Source organism: Sinocyclocheilus anshuiensis, unplaced genomic scaffold (genome assembly GCF_001515605.1).
Source record: "Sinocyclocheilus anshuiensis isolate Anshui unplaced genomic scaffold, SAMN03320099.WGS_v1.1 scaffold224, whole genome shotgun sequence".
Classification (NCBI taxonomy): domain Eukaryota; kingdom Metazoa; phylum Chordata; class Actinopteri; order Cypriniformes; family Cyprinidae; genus Sinocyclocheilus; species Sinocyclocheilus anshuiensis.
The window spans coordinates 375,989-397,984 of record NW_015558577.1 but is presented as its reverse complement, the minus strand read 5'-3'; the positions used below and the strand labels follow the sequence as shown (position 1 = coordinate 397,984).

General features: G+C 39.7%; 1 protein-coding gene across 1 annotated transcript in view; it reads right to left on the bottom strand.

Moving 5' to 3' along the window:
* Positions 1-122: 122 nt before the first annotated feature.
* The window catches only part of LOC107679726 (zinc finger protein 609-like), a 56,743-nt gene continuing 34,869 nt past the window's right edge, over positions 123-21,996 (bottom strand). Inside the window, exons 2-8 of the mRNA XM_016475366.1 lie at positions 17,676-17,901; positions 8,049-8,136; positions 5,302-7,609; positions 4,806-5,130; positions 3,545-3,910; positions 3,045-3,123; positions 123-2,486 (exon numbers count right to left, since the gene is read on the bottom strand). Of these exons, the coding sequence (XP_016330852.1) occupies positions 3,050-3,123; positions 3,545-3,910; positions 4,806-5,130; positions 5,302-7,609; positions 8,049-8,136; positions 17,676-17,901 (3,387 nt within the window). The 3' untranslated portion in view covers positions 123-2,486; positions 3,045-3,049. The remainder of the gene's footprint in view (positions 2,487-3,044; positions 3,124-3,544; positions 3,911-4,805; positions 5,131-5,301; positions 7,610-8,048; positions 8,137-17,675; positions 17,902-21,996) is intronic.

Below are 21,996 nucleotides of genomic sequence, written 5' to 3'. Positions count from 1 at the left end.
AAACGTAAAATGAAGATATTTCAATGATTATAAAACAGAAGAGAGCCACGCAAGGACAGATGTGATTGTCTCATAAAAAGATTTATTTTTTTTGCCTAAATGTACAAAGGCAAGTTACAGTATTGTATAAAAAAAGAAACGTGGTAATGTACACTTTACATAAGAGAAAGTCCAAGGAAAAACAGGAGGAATTGGGTGATACAGCCAAAAAAAAAAAATCCAAACAAAACCATTAAAAAAATGTAAACATTCTTTAAGTACCGGGGCCTGATACTTGGTGATAAATTGTCTTTTGAGAAACACTTGGGATGAAGCTCAACAGGAAAGAGGTGGTAGTTCATCGTGTAAATGACGCAAAGCGTGCAATAATGCACTGCATCCTCTTTCCAACAAATCACAGCATGTCAACTGAGCACCATTTGAAACTAGCACTGACAATTTTCATGATCCGTACTGAGAATCTTTCTTAACTGCCAAAAACCATGAGATTAAAAAATTCCAAACTCTTGACAATTCATAAAGTTGTTTTGTGCGGCTCAAACATCCCAATGTACCTAATATCAAATAACATATTGATGAATATATTGGATGTGTAACTTAAAGCCCATTTCTCTCAGTATTCAGTGTACCATGGTGCTTTACTGCTGTTGTTGTTTTTTTCATTGAGACTTTACAAATGAGAGCCAACGTAATCCTCCGAACACCTGTCTTTCGTCTCTCATTCCAACAGAGCCTGTTAAAATCGACCTGCTCGAATCACTTGGTATGAAAATATGACCCAAAATCAGGAGCAAACGATCAGGAAACCGCCCGAGATCCACCGAGAGCTGCGTCTAATTGAGATTTTGGATTGAGAGCCTCCCAAGCCTCATTTAAGAGTTTCATGGACCTAGTGAATGTTAAAAAACCAGCAAGCATTGTGACGGCAAGCCAATACAAAGCTATGGAAGATAAAGCAGAGGACAACATCGAAGAGGAAAAGAAAAACACACCCTAGCGACAGATATCAAAACAAAGTAATCAGATGGTTTCTTGATTGCATTTTAAAACAGTTCCTCTGTACATCACATAGTGTGTGCAACCAAGAATATCGACAGCGTTTGGTGCAAAACCAAAGTTTGCTTTGCCTGAGGAGACACTGTTTAAAGTCACATTTCTAGTGCTATAGTACACCATGCTGGACGACACATGAAATACACAGAGCATGATGGGCTATGAAAGCATGTTTGGGTCAAACGCTCACTTGGTTTCATAAAACACGCTGGAGTTACCACAACACTTCCACAATAAGTGTTCAGGGATAGAGCGGCCCCATGCAAGAACTTCAGAACAATTAGAACGAAAAACTACTGGGCCTCTGGAGTCACGCACCCAATACCGCTGCAGCAAAACGGCCAGCACATAAGCGCCTCTCTAAAAGTACTTACTATACCGGTCACATTAACAAACATCCATTTTTTAAGAACCATAGCGATAAATCGGAAATTCTGTTCGCGATGAGGTAAGGTAGCCAAGACGGGAACGAGGATATTCGGATTCAAGTTGAAGGATAACCAAGTGGAATCGAAAAGAATTCCTGGAGTAAACGAACCTCGGCCACTGATGTTCTATTGAAAGTCTGTAATGGAACAGTGCTCACTGAGATATGTCGCAAATGAATCTGGAAGTGAAACGTCTCGCTGAAAGCAGTTGTGTGAGGGCGGTCATGCGTCTTAAACACTTTCCTGGATTTGCTAGTCCACGAGAGGCTGGATGGTAATGCTAAAAAACAGCATGATGTTACCAGAAAACAGTACAGTTGGGACTTTTTTTGAAAAAAGTAATAATAAAATAAAAATTGATGTCATGCTCTTTACATGGAACCATTCTGATGACAGAAAAGAGAGAAATGGAAAAAGAAAAAAAAAATTGTAGAGCAGTCTTGAGGCATTTGGCGATGAGAACCGTTTAGGAACCACTGGCAGAAAGACAGTGTTATGAGACAATGCTATCTGCAGCTTTCACTGGTGGTATCTAGAGAACAACAATTTAAAAACCGTGGGTCAAACTGATTTTTTTTTTCAGTGAGGATACCAACTAAAATAAAAAAAGGGAAACAACTTTAGTTATCTCAGTGTGATAAAACTATTTTCAGTTCTTGTGTTCTTATGTCCCCTCGAGCCCTTGCCTCTTGTCCGGCCACAGCCTGCATCATGTGAGTGGAATGACAGTCCTTGCTTTTCAATCATCCCTCACCAGTTCACAGGCACAGTTCAGTGGCCAGCTGGGCTTTGAGCAGGGCAGGATGGCTTTGAACCTGGTCTCACAGTCTGTAGTGGGGTACGAGGTACAGATACTAGGAGAACATCAATCTGCCACACATTCCGGCAGAAAAACTAAAAATATAGAAACACCATTCAACTGATGCCTAAATGAGCTCCATATACTTCCCCATGTGATCCAGTCACATGATTATTTGTAAAGAAGGGCGAGACAATCAGGTTTCCCTAAAGAAAGAAAGAAAACACAAGAACGCACTGGTTAGAATAAAGAATATGGTCAATCTCTGATTTCGTTATTTAGTTATTTTAAATAAAACTATTATAAATGTAAATATAGTCTTATACTTTAAATATGAACATATACATAAACTAAGAAAAAAATTATATAATATAATAAATAAAAAATCTGTATTGTTATTATTATCTTCCTGATGTTATTACAAGTTTCTCCACCAGAGGTCACGATAGGCTTCTGAAGCGATGTTGCTGTCCTAAAAGCACTAGTAGTCTCAATCTAAGGGGCCTTAAATAATCATAATGCTCTAAAACAGATGGCAGTCTACAAAACCTTTAGAGAGAAGGGCCTCAAAGTAAGTGGAACAATTATAAGCACCTCTTTGTAAGCTTGTGTATCAAAAAAAAGCTTTTACATTACTCTATATGAAAGCAGAAATGGGGATACACTTGCAACTACCGTGGTCATCTTTCACTGCGAATTATGTGATTCACTCTCTGTTTGGCCACAATCCAAATCTCCTTTCCTTGATTTTTGTTTTCTCTTACCATTCTCACCTCCGTGCTGGTGGGTACAGGGAAGGGGCTGAGGCTTGCTGACTGGCAACAATCGCTGATGATGAAAGGCCTGCAATTAAGGAACATCCAGTAAAGATGTTGTTTACTCTCAGAGTTTTCTTTGTGGAATTGGCACAGTTTTATAGCAGCAATATTTTGTTGTTTTTTTCCCTAAACACATCAGATGAGGCATTTGAAATCTCATTAAGAGATGCCTGGTTCACATTAAACCCCCCAAAACAATCTTTAAAAAAATCTAATTCTCATTAGTGTAATACAGAAAATAATGCATAATAATGTCAATATTAAGATAATGTAATAATGCACAATATATTACTGTATAATTATAAAATAAACGTTTAATGTAATGTTCTCTAATTTCTGTCAAAATGTTGGGATTAAATATGACATCCTGTGCAGCCATCTCAAAACCATCTGAATTTTCATTTTTTATTTTATAGGTTAATGTGTAAGAGTACTAGACTGCTGACCTGTGGCATAAGACATATCGTACTGCCCGGCTACAAGAGGATAGCCTAGGTGGTGATGGGATGGCATTATGCGTTGGGAAGGAGATGAACGCGGTCGATCTATTTCTCTCTCCCTCTCTCGATCCCTCTCTCTTTCCCGTTCTCGGTCGCCTCCTCCTCGCTCCCTTTCATGGGAAGGCTTGTCGGCAACAGTGGGTGATTTGCTCTTGTACTGGTTGGCGTGTTGGTGTAGTATGTCCAAGGCTTTGGATTCTGAAGCCGACTTGATGCTGACTGTGGGGCTGGAGCGAGATTTTTCTCCCTCCTCTCCACTGCCCATTTTACTGCCGTAAGGGGAGAAAGGGTATCCCGCTGGCAGATAGGACCCTAAAGATTAGAAGACCATACTGTTTTTCTACTTTAAAGGAGTGCTATTATGCACTTTTTACGCACATTAAGGCTCAAAACATGCTTTATGCAAGTACATGAATGCCAACACTTCTAGCTACACAAGCTCGATTTTACACGTCATTGTGTTCCAAAATGCATCAAAACGCAATTAACAAAGCAGCAAAAGTATGTGTTGCATTTTCAGTGTTGCCACAAGGGGCACTATCATCATTAGTGGCCAGTTTTGTTTTTCAGTCAACAAAAAGAGGACATTCTTGCAGAGCTAGCAGTTTTCTGTCGGGGATTTGTCGTGTCGTGCCGCACCCCATCCAGTGTAGACCATAGATATGTATATATATCTATGGTGTAGACAGCAACACTGATTATAATGAGTTCCATAGTATTTTGTCGCGCCGTGCCACTCCCGTCCGGTGTAGACACGGTGTAACATTGGTTTTTTCTTTGTTTCACAGAACTAATCGTTGCCTGGGTTGTGTATGTATGTGTGGGGCGGAGCTATCAAAACAGGGGCGAGACCCTTTTGGGGTAGGGGCGTGATTGTTTTGGTGATTTCAAATGTCAACATTGGCTACCAGAAATCGCTTACCCCACCTTTAAACTGTCAACATGTCTATAGCTAGTTACCTGAGTAATAACAACACTAGATTAACAAGCTGCAATATTTGAAAGTAACAATAACGCAATATAAGATGTAATCCTTTATGTAACTTGCACAGAGTATGTTGTTGGCCAATCCGTGCAAACCAATTGTTGCGCAACAAAGTTTACTAGTAAGTAGGCACTTTTTAGAATTGTATGTATTGTATTTTAAGAATAATATGCTAATAATATTATATGAACATCACCACTCAGATGTGATTATTTTTCTAACCTGGGTAGTTCTGCATCATGACAGAGGACATGCCTCTGTATCCAGGATGGCTGGGATCGTAGCTTTGCCCAAAAGGATATCCATGCATGTAATGCAGGTAGGGTTGGTGCTGTGCTAAGGGGGAGCTGAAAGGTATGTGAGCATTGGGCCGGGAATCTTTCCCACCGCTTCGCTGGTCCTCAAAGCTGGGAGGACACAAACCATCAGTTACATCTTTACTACTTTCTTTGGAGCTGCTGTCTTTTGGCCTTGGCCTGTCATCTTTGCCTTTTCTGTCTCGCTCCCGGTCTCGGTCCTCATCTGGCGGTCTCTGACTGTCAGGGTACTGAAAACAGAAAACAGAAAGGCGTTAAAGTTAAGGTTTTGAGAGGTAATAAATTAGCTCACCCTTATGAAATCTGTTTTTTTTCGACTAAATTTTCATTTTTGGGTGAATTATCCCTCTAGCTTGTGAACTGTGCAGTCGTTTAGTTCAAGAATCACATGTTTGCCTCACCTGTCTGTACCACATGGCTTGCTCCATACCCAGCCTGGCAGACTCCACACTTGCCTTTGAGTCATCCTTTCCATGATGGCCAGCTTCACTGAGCTTCATTTTAAGCCCCTCAGCCTGCTGTGGCTGCAGCTTGGTCTCCTCCCCTTTAGGGATGATGACTGACTTGGCAGGTTCGGAGGAAGTGTCTCTCTGTTTGCCAGGGGCCTGTGGCTTTCCCAGGTCTGAAAGGCTGGGGGCTTTTGTTAGGCCAGGAGGAACAGGGCCCTTCTGTTTCCAGTCCTCCTTCATAGAGGCCTCCCTGTCCTTTACACCTGATTCAGGCTTTTTCTCAGCAGACCTGTGCTGCTCAGACATGAGTCTTTGCCTTTCCTCATACTGCTGCCTGTAGGTTGGATTAGTGTTCATGAGGTGGTTGTGATAAACCTGATCTGGGTATCCATATGGGGGAACGTAGTATTGGTTGTAGTAGAGTGGCTGCATGTACATATTGGAGCGCTGCTGAATGACAGAGGCTTGCTGCTGGTGTGGCTGACTTGAAGCGACCTCAGCTTTGCGCTCATCCTGCACGTCAACCTTCGTCTTCTCCTCGGGTGATGCTTGCTCGTCTTCCTTCTTCAGTTTCAGAGCTTGCCCTTCCGGCAGAGGCCCACCAGCAGTGGCACCACCAGGGCTAGAGTGGATGTAACTAGGGGAGTAGTAGTTGTCATAGCTAGCATAATACGCCGATTCCTTAGAGGATGCCTGAGAGGGAAATAGCGCCTTCTTTGCACCGTCCTTGCCTGACTGATCTTCCGCTTTACCTTTGACCCCTTCCATTTTGCCTTCACCATCTTCCCCGGCATCAGATATGTCAGAGTATGCAGGGCTGTTTGTCTTTACCGAGGAGCTATCGGCCCCATTCTGGGTGACGGCGTGAAGGGGAGTGAGAGGCTGTCCGCTGCTATCCACACGACTGGCCACCCCGATGGATGGACTGGGAGCATTATCTGTGAAGCTGTATATCTTATCCGCCTCTGCCTTCATGCTAGCAAGGCGGCTTTGATGAGGGTCTGAGGAGCCATTGAGATGACCCTCACTCCTGCTTCCTGGGTCAGAGGACTCAGAGTATGGGCTTTTGCCCTCTTCTGTTTTCCCACTCTTTCCTGGGAGCTTGGGACTGTCTGCATCCTTGCCCAAATCTTTATTTTTCTTGTCCTTTTTCTTTTTGTCCTTGGAGCTGCTCAAAGCTGTATTAATTGGCATCGAGTCCCCAGTTACACCCAACTTAGACTGAATGCCTTTTAGCTGGGGACTCTTGGGGATGCCCTGCAGCATGTTGGCCATCCCTGGAGGATGGTTGGGGCTTCCGCCACTAAATGATGTTGGCTGCAAAGAGTACATCTGCTGAGAAGGGAGGGATGGAGCCATGGGTCTGGAAGACTTCATGTTCTTCTGGGACAGCTTGTCAGACTTGACATTGCTGCTTGGCTTTTTGGACTTCCTGTCGTCCATGCCGTCATTGCTAGCCTCATCAGCAGTGACGCAAGGCCCGTCCTCACAACCCTCCATAGGTGTGCCACAAACATCTGCTTCAGCATCACCATTCTTCTTCTTTGACTTGGAGCCAAACTTTCCAGGAGAAGGGGATGGACTCTGAGCATCAAAACCTCTTCCTTTTGGTGTGACAGAACGTGCTGGGGAGAGAGAGCCTTTTTGTGTAATCGAAGCTCCGTTGCAACTTCCTGGCTCTGGGTGGAGAGAGGATTCTTCCCCATATTCGCTGTCCCCATCCATGTCCAACTTAATATCATCATCATTATGAGCACGAGCCTGATGGTACTTCAGGCCATTGATGTGCTTGTACTTCTTGTTGCAATTGGGATGCGGGCAGTCAATCAGTACAGGTGAGGAACAGGTTCGGTCTAAAGGAGGAGGAAGGGACTCAGTTTTGATGATAGGAATTGGGAGTGCAGAGGAAGTCATTCCACCATGTGAATTTGTGCGCATACGCTTGTTGCCTTTGGAATCCTCAGAGCTAGAATTGGGCTCCATGTCTGAGGCAGGCTTGTTCTTGCGCTTACTGGATGAGGAGGGACTGGCTTTTATGTCCTCTGTGTTGCTATTGGGCGGAGTCCTGCGCTCAGAGGAGTTTTGGCTTCCGCGCTGACCCTTGCTATTGGAATTTGCTCTGGTCTTGCTGTTGTTGCAGCCCTTATTATCAGACGAGTTGCTGTTCTCGTTGACTGGGGTGTTACTATTGGGTCGCATTCTTTTACCACGGCCACGTCCATTTCTCATTTCTAGGTCACTTGTGGGAGACTCGCAGAACCTAAAAGAAAAATAAAGATTTTCAAGATTTTCACAATTACCAGTATGCAGTAGCAGTATGATATTGATTATATTAAAGGCTGTCAAGTGTCTAAAAAGATAAGCTTTTAATAATATAAAAGTAATTCCAAATGACTGTGACATCTAAAAAAAAAAATGATTAGAATATTCAAACCGTTAAATTAAACTCATACTATTTAGATTCTTGCATACAGCCAGAGGTGGGATTCTATTCTTATCACCTGATAGGCTTGGCGATGTTTATGTTTTTAATAGTGTGCCTTATCCCTAAGGGTTATGATGTGATACACCTGGCTTACTACTAGTCCAGAGGGAGTACTGATGTGGTACTAAGGAAAGGAGGCTGACAAGCAGAGACTAGTATCCTAGGGAGGAATATTTGATTTTCTTGATTTGATATGTTAAAGCACTTCACGTACCTTGGAGGAGCCCAGTCATGACGGGTACAATCCAAAAGTGTTCCGACGTACGTTTTGTTCCGCCAAGTAACATTTACCACCAGCATACCTGTAAAACATAAAGACACTTACTATAATGCAAGAATATCTCTTTCTATATACAGAGACTCAATGACACAGTAATACAGTAGAGTTATAATGTCAGTTTTCTGATTCATGAGCACTACTCATCTGGTTGCTTCTCCACCTCATTACCAATATTCCAAACACAATCCTTGCAGAAGCCACAATTCCCATTTAAATAGTGCAAATGGAGGTTTTCTAAGGCCAGCACTCTCAAAGCTGCCCTGCTATTTTTACTGTGTACTTCATGATTGATAACAATATCGTGCATATTCATTACCGTGATACATCGCATTACCGAATACCGGCACAAGTCTAGATTACACCAGCTAAAAGCTGTAAGGAGCAGAGTGTGTTGTTTCTGGGAGTAAAAATTGTTTGATGTGTCCTCCATCTGACTTTGCAGTACTGTGAGTCGCCTCTGCAAATGGTTTAGCAATTGTGTGAAAACAGCTGAAGCAAATGAAAATGCTTGTATCTGGCAGTGATTCAGAGGTTTCGCTGCAGAAGCTCAGACAGGTAAGTGCTGGATGTTTCTGTGATTTTGCATAATACCATAATAGCAGGCAAAATCAATAACACATTAAAATAATATGCCCTTAATAGGTCATGAAAGGCAGAATAATATTGTGTAACATTGATAAGGCTTCAGTCAGGCTAATAAATTTAAGATAAGCTTCTATGGTGTTACATTTTGTGAGTATACTGAAACGTATTAGTATACTAAATTAACATATTTAAATTAAATGAAATTAACAAAAAAATTATTCTGTAGAATATTGCTTTTTAAGCATGTCTTTTTAGTCATTGTTTTTATTTATTAAAGAAATAATAGGCCTAAATCTTGTTTTCCACCAAACATCATAGTGTGGGCCTCCAAATGTGAGAGCTGAATTCATGAATGCTCCTTTGAAAAATGTCAGTGGAGGTCAGTCGAAGAGCACATTAGTGGGGCCCCTTCCTATTTCGCTTGCAGTCATTAGCGGTTCTCCGGCCACCTGTCTGAACCCGGGCTAAATGACCGGCATTTCACCTCTGATGCCCTTCAGTAGCCAAAGTGGAACAAACAGAAGCTTGGCATGTGTGCTGCTGCACTCTTACACTCCATTAAAAACAGCTCTATTGGAGTTTAAAGGCTACACCAGCTCTACATAGATATGTCATGATGGTTTTTTTTAGCTGGACAGGAGACCAGCTTAACCCAACTAAGACCAGCAAAATATCTTAGGCTGGTTTAAGTTTTTTTCCCAATCAAGTAAGGATAAAACAACTGCAAATATAACATATGGTTCATAATGAAAATATGATGGTTCATGGCTGATGTTACATAACTAAAGCCTAGTGATATTTTAAAAACAAGGGAGTTGCCATCCACAAACATTCAATTTCAATAGGAAATACAGCACAGGAAAAAAGCTGCACTTGTCCTGAGATTGCATGGGTTCTTTAAAAGAACGAGTCTGAAATCATCAGGAGGCAGGATTGACTGAGTTAAGATGCACTTTATTGACCTCAGAGCGAAATCCAAGAATAGCCAAGTACGCAAATTCAAAGAGAAAAGGTAATGATGAAATAAACTATGTTTCCCTTAAACCAACAGGTAATTCAGGCAATAAAATAACACATTGATCCAATAGCTTGTTGAAGTGGCCCTGGAAAGAGGGTTGAATCAGGATACTGGCATATGAGCCTTGCTGTTTGGCACGATTGCGTTTGCTGGCATCAAGCCCTTCATAGTCTGTGGGTGAGGGCTTTCTGGGCTCTACTTCAAGAGCAATAAACTTTCAGAAGATTTAGGGCTGACATTTGGAGGCATCAGCATGCACAGCTTGTGAGAGTGGATGCCACACCAACACGACCCTGGTCTGCTTCCAGCGTCCTGCAGAGGGGATTTGTGTCCGAGTGATGCCTAGAAATATTGCTCCAATCTGCCTCTGACTGTTTCATCATGAACTGAGAGCTGTCTGCCCTTAACCTCCTGCCATTCTGGGATTCACGCACTGGGCTGAAACATGAGCAAGTCAATATGTCCATCCGCAAATAAAAGGTTGCAGTACACCAGATAAGATTTCCACACTGGGCTTTGACTGAAATAAAGCACGCCACTGTTGATTTGAGGAAGTCATGAGAGGACACTGCGACTCAGCAACAACTTGATCTGCAATAAGTTATGGAAGATGGATGCTGTGTTCTAAAGCTCAGCTAGCTTCCTAGGCAACATTTGTTGTTTTACTAGGTGTGCTCCTGACACAAATGCCACTCTAAATTATGCTCCCCTTCAAGATGCCTTTTGGCCGAATTCTAAGGTAGCACTGCATGCATCTTTAGTGGAGGCAACAAATTATGCAACGCAATGAATATCCGTATCTAAGATGGAGGATTGAGTCTGGGGAACGGTAAAGTATTTTATTAATTACGTAAAAGTATTGATTACTAAGTGCAATAAAACATGCACAATCATTTTTGTTGTTTTTGCTTGTTTGTGTTTAGGGTACTGGGTCCTTGGCTTAGCAACATGATAAAGTCAAACCAGAAATGGAATGAGGAGGAGACTGATCACTCATAGAACAATGAATAGGAGATAACACAGTACAGCTGCTACATAAATTGAAGTCCTGCCAATTGCCTTTGATAGTTTATTTAATCTAGAACAGTGTTTCCCAACCGGGCATATGTATAAAAGCCTACATTAAAATCTGTCATATAAATTGGTCTCTTCATTAGAAATTAGCCTACTGATTTTTTTTAATAATATTAAAAATATCTGTATGACTTTATATTCTGCAGTTCTTCCCTGTTGTACCGAATATATACACTTTTCAAATTATCATATCGAAGTTAGAAATTCAAATATTGTGACAAAATTAATTTTGTAGGGTGCCACAAGTTTGTTAAAATTTCCAAAGGGTGCCGCGACTTAAAAAAGGTTGGGAAACACTGATCTAGAACACACCAACTTGAAAACCATGTGATGAGCTAAAGAAGATAAATCTATGATCCAATTGATGTCCGATTTGATTACGGATTTATAATATGCTATAGAAATACAATATTGCAATCTTCAATTCAATTGAATTAGAACTGAACATGTCTGCCTATTGCCTACATAGAAAATAGGTTTTGAGGAAAGCTGGACAATCTGGAGATTTCTTTTTGTGATTCCATTTCCTCCCTACTTAAAAACATTCACAAAAGTATTGCTTTAGGATTTATTGTTTGAACTGTCCTACAGGCAACACACTATTATTAGTGATAGAGAAATAAAATAAAAGCATGGCAGCATTGTGGGGTTTCTAGATAAAGGCCAGCAGCACTGCATATTTTAGGTGTCTCATTTCTAACCACTTTAGATCTTAGAGCAGTCTTCTAACAAGTAAATAAGTTAAATTAGGTGTGCTAAATAAGGACGATCCAAAATAAGAAATGTACTGGCAGCCACTGTAATGATTCCAAACAAGTCAACTGAGTCCTCAATTGACTCAGTCCTTCAAGTCATGTCGGAAAGATCGTATTTACGAGTTGAACGCACTTGAACGTCACCACAAAGTTGTAATTACCAGTAGGGAACTTTGGATTTTAAGCCCTGCGTTTCCGACTTCCGAGTCATGTCAGTGAGCAAATATGTTGGATGCAATGGATGCAGCATCTGTATTAATGCTGAATTTGTTAAAAATAACTTGTTTTTCCATTTAAAATAAAACTTAACTGGCATATAAAAAATACCATTGTATTGAACAACCATAAGAGAATATGTTAAATTTACAGCACCTTCATACATTGAATAAAAATGAAACAAAAACACACCTGATGCGCATTTATTCATCATTTTGTGGAGTTTAAAAAAAAATCTTGTTGAATTTTATGCAGAAAAGGCATCACCATCTGGCTGATCTAAGTTATTAGAACACACCTGCTGTCGTAATTACGACTTCCCAACTCTGAGTACTTGAACACACCAATAGATATTTACCAACCTGCAATGTCAACTCTAACACACCTAGAACTTTTAACAAACCCCAAAACCTTCATCATCAGATGTGTTTGATTACAGTTGGATCTGAACTCTGCGGTAAGGCAGATAATCTTTGCCATAGAGATTCAAAACCAAAATAAACATAACACATTGGCAGTGATAGGACTTAGGAAGTCATCCTTATGAGAAGTGTGGGTGGACTGTCTGCAACGTCTTTAAGAGAGTGCAGCACAGCGGAAAGACATCTCAAAAGGGCCTTTCGTGTTTTTCTTTGTTTCCGTTGTTGAACGCCGCACACAAATGACGTCTCTGTCGACCGGTTCCTAGTACACTGTCGGTGCGAATGCAACCCTTTAAATGGTACTGGGAAATTGTTCGCGCAAAATCGTCCCAGTACTTTAGTACTGTCCATTAAGTTCTGGAACTAAAGCGGTGCGAAAGGCGCTAAAAGTGGTTGAGAGATGTGTTCCCTGCCACGGGATCTTGCTGCTCTACTCTCCACCCACACAAAGTCACCACGATACAGATCTGTCCAACATTTTTCTGATGAGAAAAAATAACACATCAAAAGGAGAGATGCACACCAGTGGAACCATCCCAAAGAGAGCGAGAGAGGGTGAAGATAACACCTGCACACCAACGGTTCCCTCTCTAAAGTGAAAGAGCAGATGATTGGAGCCCTGTGTTTGGGAGCCGTCCTGCAAAAAGATTGAGCTGATGTTGTGGAAGTGTGGCACTGGTTGGGCAAGGCTGTGAATGGCCACACAAACAGTCTTGTTTTTCTCTCTTTCTTGACCCTTCAACTACGCTCCCTCTCCATGTCAGAGACACACACACACAAGAGTGGCCACAGAGGAGCAGGGTGAATCAGACACACTGTGCCCATGGCAAGAGGAATAGAAAACACTTAGACAGCCAATGCGCTCTGAATGTTGATGAGGCAGCCCTTTATATGGCGGCACTGGGAGGATGGCAGCAGGCAAAGTGTGGGCGGCACATACTTCACTGCCTACCCATAGCCTAGATATGCTCTCATTTAGGGATTTGAGGGAGATTTTTCCTTTACATGCTTGACAATCAAGACTGAGGATGTGGAGAGGAGAACACACTGATGGCTCAAATTGGAGAATTGAGAAAGGAAATTAACGGCTTACTACAGTTAGAAGTAGAGAAAAAGGCAAGATTTTTTAAAACAAACTTATTATGAAGCAGGACCAAGAGCAGTTAAATTATTGGCAATGCGAATGCAACAAATTAATAACTTAATCTCTAAATTATGCGATCCCAAAACATATCAAATTAAATTAAATACGATCCAAAAGATATTGAAAGTATTTTTAAGAATTACTATGAAAAACTATACAAACAGACCTCTGTAATGGAGAGAACAAAAGTACTAGAGTTCCTAAATACATTAGATCTGCCCTCTATTGGTGATTTACAAAATAAAATCTTAACTGCAGAAATAACCACCGAGGAATTACAACAAGCCATGGATAAACTAAAGTCAGGCAAAGCACCAGGGAGTGATGGATTCCCTTCAGAGTGGTACAGAATGATGCCATTGCTAATGGACACCTTCAACTAGGTCATAAAAGAAGGAAAATTTCAAATAAAGACAGAAATAAAGACAGGGAACACTATCAAAATTATAGACCTATATCACTCCTTAATACAGATTACAAACTTTATAGTTCTATTTTAGCATCCAAAATACAATTGTTCTTACCAGATTTGATAGATGAGGACCAAACAGGTTTTGTTAAAGGTCGACAAACATATGAAAATATTAGAAGAACTCTCCATATAATAGATAGGCCTCATCGAAATAAACTACCTGTTGCCCTAATCAGTCTTGATGCTGAGAAGGCCTTCGACAGGGTCAACTGGGAGTTTCTATACTTATCACTAGAGAAGTTGGGTTTTAACGACAAATCTATCCAGTGTATAAAGTCAATATATCAAAACCCAACAGCTAGAGTGAGAGTAAATGGGTCTCTATCAGAAAGATTTCGCCTGGAAAGAGGAACTAGGCAGGGTTGCTGTCTTAGTCCTTTTCTCTTCGCCATCTATATAGAACCACTGGCTCAATTAATCACACAGCATTTGTTGATACCAGGGGTGGAAATCAATGGTATAGAACATAAAATTAGTCTGTTTGCAGATGACGTTATGATTTATTTAGCTGAACCCAAGAAACATTTCACAAACCTTTTGCAAGTGTTAGAGATATTTAATGAATATGCCGGATATAAATTAAATGTAACAAAAACCCAAATTCTTATGTTTAAAGGTCCACTGAAATGCTTAGAGACATCCTTATAGATAACCTTAAGACTAACATATTGATACTAACACCCAAAAAACTTTAATTTTGATTTCATGGGGACCTTAACTGTAAACCAAACAAGGAACTCAAACAAAATTATGACATTATTTTTATGACATACATTATGATAAAATTATCAATTGGGACGCAAAATGTCTAAAATACCTAGATGTAAATTTAACTAAAGACTTAAAATTGTATAGGGCCAATTACGATCTAATTACTAATAATATAAAGAGCGATATTGAGAGGTGGTCCATGTACCCCATGAGCTTCAGTGACAGGATAAGAGGAGTAAAAATTAATATTTTACCGCGTTTGCTGTATCTGTTTCAATTACTCCCAGTGGAAATCCCACCAAAGCAATTTTGTGAATGGGATAAATTAATATCCAGGTACATATGGGGTGGTAAAAGACCCCGAGTGCGCTATTCAACACTCCAATTACCTAAAGAAAAAGGTGGTATGGCTCTTCCAGATCTTAAAAATGATTTCTATGTAGCACAAATACGTCCCATTTTTTTACTGGTGTACTTCTAGTTACATAGCCAAATGGAAAGACATAGAAACAAATATACAAGATCTTCAAGTTCAGTCTTTTATAGACTGAATATAAAAGAGATGTAGATTTTATAGAATGAGTTAGCAAATGGCTGCAATATAACAAAGAGTGAAAAATTGAAGGGGGTCTGAATACTTTCCGTACCCACTGTATGTATAGGACTATAGCTGTATATGCTGTGTAGCATAAACCTGATTTGTATGTTTAATATCTCTCCTTACTTTTTTTGTCAATATTACTTTATTTTTTATGTGCATTGTTAATCTTGTATATTAAACTAAATAAAAAAAAAAGTAAAAAAAAATAAAAAAAAAGAATCATAAATAGACCTGTGCTTTACTACACCCTTATTTTTCATTTTCAGCGCTTGTATATATTTGAAGTTTAATTATAAATGTATGAGGGAAAACGCTTATTTACTATTTTTACTAAGATGTTATTGTTCCTCATACCTGCTGGTTGAACATGGAAGCTTTTCGGGACTTGTAAGCTCAAAAACCATAGTAATCTATTGTATAGCCCTCATATGTCACATTGTAATGGGTGATGTTAAAAATATCCCAGATCTAAAATTGTGCCATCAATAATTATATTTGAATCCAATGCTTGTGCGGTACTGCACAACATTACCCATTTAAAACTTGAACACCCATTTCCAGTCCTGGGGCCTGATGTATAAACGGTGTGATAAATGCATATGCAATAAATGGATAATGATTTTATGTCATTTGAGTGCTCCATTAATGAGAGTAGGATATTTAATTCAGTATGTCCGAATTTGCATGGAAAATGGTGTACACACAATTCAATGCCCATTTTGTGCATACAGCATTTTCTACGTACCTACCAAACTGCCCATATTGAACCGACTCGAGCTGAATAACAACACCTTTTGTAGAACTGCTTATATCTGATCAACTTAACACTGTTATTGATCTAAACTAAACCAACATTAAACTGACTTGAGATAAATGATGGCACTTTGTGGCACTAATAGGTTGTTAAAAAAAAGGTGCGCTCGTTCAAAACAATTGGATTCGATCCTTCGCTGGCTGTGCTGATTTAAATCTAGCGGTTCTGTTGTGTTTCGTGTCGCAAGTTCAGTGACGCAGGTAGTAACGATTCTCTCCGCCCAATCAGTGATCAGCAGAGTTTACACGTCACGTTTTGGTAACGGTACGGTTCACTTGGAACCTCAACCGAGGTGGTACTGAAAAAAGTACCAGGTACCAGGTACTGTACCCAGTGGAAAACCCCCCAAAAGTGAACCATACCGAACCGTACAGTGACGTACCATGCAGTGGAAAAGCGCCATAACTGTGTTGTTCTGAAGTACCACTGTAATTTGCTGCCAATTTTCTGTCTTCTATCAGAAACACTTGCTGGAGGCTGACAAATAGGAAACTTTAAACATCTAATTCTGTGAAGAGCATTTTGATTCAGGAATCAACAATTATTTTCCGCTACTCTTAATTGGTTCCTTCATTGTAGGGCTGCACGATAAATCGAAATGGAATCGAGATCGCGATTTGACAGAAGCTGCGATTGTCATGCGTATCTTTCAGTGAAGCACGGTTCTGTGATCAGCAGTAAATCTCCATCCAAAGGCCAGAAGGCGCTCTCACGCGGAAACTCCAAATACGCTTCGCAGAAGAAACCCAGAAAATGCCTATCGCTGCAGCTGAATAAACAGAAGATTCAACTGCTTTCATTGATTCAACATAACTAATAAACACACGACTATGGCAATATATGGTTTATCTGAGTTCTTATTATTATAATTTTCATTAATATAAAGTATATTTATAATGCAATGCCTTTATCACTGCTTAAATACTATGAAATATGTTGCGTGCCTTATTCTGTGTAAGAAGCCACATCATCTCTCAGAAGGATTTATTTCAAACACTCGACTGACATTATGCAGTGAGCTTGGAGTAAAAATATGTTATTAAATGTGGTATTCTCATATGCTTTCAGTGCTGATTACAGAACCGGCATTACTATCAAAATGCACATGACAATTGCATTTGATTAATCGTGCAGCCCTACTTCATTGCTTTGTTTTTTTTAAACTAATGAACAATTAAAATGGGGTGTCAACAGTTCTATGGATCTTTGACACAATTCAGTTGTTTTTTCATGTTTGGATCTCTTTTTTATCTATTCACTGTGCCAACAAAGTTACTTGCTTGTATGCATACAAAATATGATTGACTTGTTTTTCATCATTCCACTTGGAAACTCTGTTTCTGTGTTGATACAATGAGCTCTGAGGAACAACAAATCACTGTGGCAAGTTAGTAACCAGAATTTTGTTGGAGTGAACTAGATATCTATGAGCAGAAATACAGTATTTCAAGTTAAGTCTTAAAATGTCATATTTATGGATGGACACAAATTCAGATCTATCGAAATCTAGACAAATTTTTCACGTTCTTTACAACCAATCAGGGCCACTATGTATGTATGGATTTATTTATTTTCCCTTATGTATTTATTTATTATCCCTGGCTTGGCTGCTTTACATGTCAATCAGACTGCCTCTTCCTTTTAACCGCATTGGCCAGACTTTTTCACAGGTTCAATCAAAAGTCTGTCTACTGAACATTTGTAACCTCAGCTTACATCACAAGCTCTTACCACAGCATATTTTCTTACCGTCCTCAGTTTCTTGCCACACAATGCCCTCCAGGTTGACACTGGTGCCCGGCTCGCAGGGTCCCAGGCACTCTGGCTCAGTGGACAGGGCCACGTCAGATGTGTTGACAGCCACCGAGCGCGTTCGCACCATAAGCTGCTCACAAGGTGAGGCGATGTCACTGTTTCCCATAGAGGCGAGGAGGTGAAGCGGCGGAGGGGCCGGGGTGGAGACCGGAGACTCCATCTGAAGAAAAACAGCAAGAGAGAGACAAAAACAAGGAAGATAAGAGCTGATGGATCCCTGACAGAAAATAAATGACACCTGGAGAATATCTGCACATGCCCTTAAGGTGGACTCTATTTTATGAAGGCTGTTACAGAGAGGACCTGACCTGCACCCTGCTGGACAGTGGAGCTCATTAAGAGCCAGGGATGCTTTGAGCTACTTAAGCCTAACTCCAGGGAAACAGGGCCCACACAGCATACTCACTGACACCACATCATCTCACCGTGTGAACACGGGCTTGTTTATTCAATTAAGGGCCTGTAGCTGTGTGGTCAGGCGCTCTAATTGACCCTACCTGCATTCAGGGGCCACGATGGACACCAGGCAGGTAAACAGACAGAAATAGTCCGGTATTAATAGGGCATGCTGGTTCACATGGCAGCAAAAGTTCACTTGGTGGCCATCATGGTATTTTCCTATGAGGAATCTGTCTCTGTCTCTGTCTCTGAGGACATTGACAATAATATAATTATTTTGATAAGATTGGGTAAAATCAAATTACTTTTGCATTTATTTTTGTTACCACTAATGTCACTTTTAATGGAAAAGGAAAAGGAATAAGATGATCCAATGATATTCAACCACGACTCATGACCAATGTGAAAAACTGCAAAATTCAATGCGAAAAAAACCCACCATAAAAAAAATAAAAAATATATTTTGCAATGCCATTTAATTCATCCTAAAATGCTATATTATGTCATATGTGACCCTGGACCACAAAACCAGTCACAATTAGCACAGGGATATTTCTAGCAATAGCCAACAAAACATTGTATGGGTCAGAATTATCGATTTTTTTTTAATGCCAGAAATCTTTAGGATATTAAGTAAAGATCATGTTCCATGAAGATATTTTGTAAATATCTATCAAAACTTAATTTTTGATTAGTAATATGCACTGCTAAGAACTTCATTTGGACAACTTTAAAGTTGATTTTCTCAATATTTTGATTTTTTTGCACCCTCAGATTCCAGATTTTCAAATAGTTGTATCTCGGCCAAATATTGCCCTATCCTAACAAACCATATATCAATGAAAAGCTTATTTATTCAGCTTTCAGATGTACATATAAATCTCAATTTCAAAAAAATGACCGGTTTTGTGGTCCAGGGTCACATATATATTTCCTCCTAAATAAAAAACAGGGTGTTGCACTTCTATGCAATAAAAAAATACACAGGCAAGGAAAAAATAAAAGATGACTGCATGTATTTATAACCAGGGTTCATCAACATCAGGGTATGTGTACCACCACTGGCACGTGGAAGAGTAAACACTGGTGCACAAACTAAAATGGAGAGAGAGGAATATTACATGATTGTAATTATATTTAGTTGTTTACTTTAGAAACGCTGAAGTCAGGGTCCAAAATTAACAGGAGCTAGGCAGCAAATGAGAGGTTTTGTGAGTTAATCCAACATTACATGTGAATAAAAAATTACATGATTCAAGTCTAAAGTATACAAACCGCCTACTAGAGAAAAGATCCGCCATCACGTGTTTTCCTCCAGGACTCCATGTGGAATATTCCTCACATGAAGTCACCAAATATGAGGAAGAAATCACAGTGCAAACCAAAAACTGATGCGCATTGCAGTGGGTCACAAAAGTAAATGTTTATTTGGGAAATGTAGTGCCACTCACATTTACAATAGTGTTGCTTTAATGCTGATGGGAATGTATATTTAAAGATTTTGAGTCTTTTTTAAGACTTTTAAAGATTTTTTTAAAGAAACGAACCCTTTTTTTTAGCAAGAAAAAAAATCTGCTGTAAATAAATGCTGTTGTTTTGAACTTTCTATTCATCAAAGCAGCATGAAAAAAGTATCATGGTTTCAACAAATATATTAAGCAGTACAATTGTTTTCAACATTTACCGTTTTCAAATAAAGCAATAAGCCCCAAGAAGCTGTGGTTTACAGTGAATTTATAACAGCTTCGCATCGTGCCTAAAACCCCCTTAGCTGTTATAAATTCACTGTAAACCACGGCTTCACGGGGCTTATTGCTTTTATAAAACGGTTATTCTATATATGTAGTAAGGTTTCACAAAATAAAACAGAGCAAATAAAGTGTAATGATATTAATAAAAACATTATTCTTCCACCAAACAATATAGTTCCTCAGAATCAGTTGTGGTTGCAACAAAGTGGTTGCAGAGCAACACACAAACGTAAACAAAGGTGTATGTTTGTAGAGTAATTTACAACAGCTTCGAACGTGGCTCAGCCAATCCGAATCAAGGGCCGGAACTATCCGTTTTCAAATCAGCATATTAGAATGATTTCTGAAGGATCATGTGACACTGAAGGCTGGGGTAATGGCTACTGGAAATGTAGCTGTCTTCACAGAAATAAATTAATTTTTTTCTTAAATACTTAAACATAGAACAGTTATTTTAAAATGTAATATTTCAGAATTTTTTTATTGTATTTATCAAATATTTTTGAGCAATGTTGTTCAATGAGACTTTTTTAGAAGCAATAAATGTTCAAATTTTATTTTATTTTCTAAATATAAGGCCTTATGTGTTATACCGAATATAGTATACTTAGAAATCAATGGTGATTGAACTTCCTGTTAAAATGGTTCCCAAACCTGATCTAAATGAAGGACCCTCATTACGAGGAAGAGGATCATGTGAAAAATTGTAAAGCATGTTTGAATTGTGCCTAATGACCTGTTATCACTTGTGATTGAGATGATAACAGGTTCAGAAGCTCCACGACTGTTTTTACCTCCTGCATGAAACATCACACCAGCGAGAGAAGCTCATGTCATCTCAACCGCCTGCTGATTTATGATTATGCGTGACTCGCCAGAGTAGTAGCTGGTGCGCTGACAAAACAGACGAGCAAACATCCAGCTGTCAGCTCTCCCAGAAAACACACAGACATGCTCAAACACACTACAGGCCGTTCAAATATACTTACAGCCCTAATATCCGCCGTACAACATTCATCAAGCGATTACCTCGCAGGATCTGTACGTGCTCTGCTGTATATCAGCGAGCACATTCATGACTTTTAATAGTGACCAATAATGAGGAGCACATCGCACAGACCGCTGATACTGACAAATGAGCCTTTAGAATGTAAATGAAAAAAAAAACGTCCAAGTGGTTTTGATGCCAAGTGCCACAAACTAGCTGTATTGCCAGCAGATCTTTGGCAGAAAACAACTGTCATGTGTATACAGAGAAGGGTAGGAAAAACTGAGACCCTTAAATGAAATAAAAAAATCCAGTTCTTCATCTTAATCTTTTCCTGAGATGAGAATTCAATGTGATTTATAAATCTTGCCCAAACGTCAGTCATTTTTGTTAAGCACAGATGCTTTTAATACTCTTGCAAAACACCAACATAGCCCAAAAAAATATAGAAGAAGTGAAAGAGACATGAAGAAATAAAATACCCTGAAACTCTTAAAATGATGATAAAGAGCCTATTCTTTAGCAGTCAGCACACCCACGGGCCGCCCACAGTCCATTTGCTGAGCGTCTAAAGCATTTATGCTTATAAACCTGGAATGTACTTTCCTGATCTTATAAGCTTTAATCTGATTGGTAGTTAGGCCCAATCCCAATTCTATTTTATACCCCTTCCCCTTCCCCTCCGCCTCCGCCTACCCCTTCCCCTTGTCCCTTGAAACAGAGTGTCAAGGGGTAGGGGTGAAAATATTCCCCTAAGAATTGGGACACCACTACTATGCCGTGTAAACTCACTCTAAAAAGAGAAACGCACAGACGCGCATACACGCAACTTTAATCTCTCTCTCTCACTCTCTCGAATTGGCAATATTTGAGAAAAGGGTTTAGCGATTTATAATTATTGGGGGACTAGCCCCCCTCAATGTCTATGGTGGTTATCGCTAGGCCTGTTGCAATAAACAATATATCGACTTATCGCGCAATATATGTACATGACCTCAATAATTTTTAGTGACGCAATATATCGCCCATTATATTTACTTAAATTAATGTCACCATGTTTTTTACATTCCACTTGCGCCTGTGTCTTTTGCAGCTTCTCGTACATAACGTGGTGTAG